This window comes from Penaeus monodon, chromosome 33 (genome assembly GCF_015228065.2).
Source record: "Penaeus monodon isolate SGIC_2016 chromosome 33, NSTDA_Pmon_1, whole genome shotgun sequence".
NCBI lineage: Eukaryota > Metazoa > Arthropoda > Malacostraca > Decapoda > Penaeidae > Penaeus > Penaeus monodon.
In genome coordinates this window covers 14,866,371-14,866,941 of record NC_051418.1, presented here as the reverse complement: position 1 = coordinate 14,866,941, position 571 = coordinate 14,866,371, and the positions used below count along the sequence as shown (strand labels likewise).

Genomic DNA, 571 nt, shown 5'->3' with positions numbered 1-571 from the left:
TTGATTATTTGCAGATACAAGTGTTTTCTCGAAAAACAATTACATATGATATGATGTTCTCTCTTATAGATAATAGCATCTCAGGTTCTTCCAGTAACCTCATTGCTGCTAACAAAGATGACCTTGCTCGAGCTGACAGCATCCAGGCTGTTGAAAACATTGAGGATGAAAGCCTACTCCCATCCCAGAGGCAGAAACAGCATAGTAACCTTCTGATGGCTGAGATATATGCCTGTAATAGTGCTGTTGAAGTATTAAACCTCTTAACTCAACATCAGGAGGCTATGGACAGTTATTGTATTCTGGCTGTTATGAGTAGGCTGCAAGTTTTAGTTGAAAATGGGTAAGTTGTTTACAAAGTGGTTTGAACTGGTAGGACCTAAAAGATCAGATTCATGTTTGGCTTTCCTTGTGTTAGGGTTTATTCACAAGTGTAACATGCTTAATGATGAATTTCTATAAATTTGATGCCCTGTGATATAATTTTCCATATATTTGTTACATATTCTATCATTGTTTTTCAAGTTGTTAATATTCATTTTTTGTTTCATTAAGTTTCTTCAGACACTTA

At 35.2% G+C, this 571-nt stretch overlaps 1 protein-coding gene across 1 annotated transcript in view; it reads left to right on the top strand.

Moving 5' to 3' along the window:
• Positions 1-20: 20 nt before the first annotated feature.
• The window catches only part of LOC119594065, a gene marked incomplete at its 3' end in the record, with an annotated part of 8,666 nt that continues 8,115 nt past the window's right edge, over positions 21-571 (top strand). Inside the window, 1 exon segment of the mRNA XM_037943106.1 lies at positions 21-343. Within this exon segment, the coding sequence (XP_037799034.1) occupies positions 51-343 (293 nt within the window).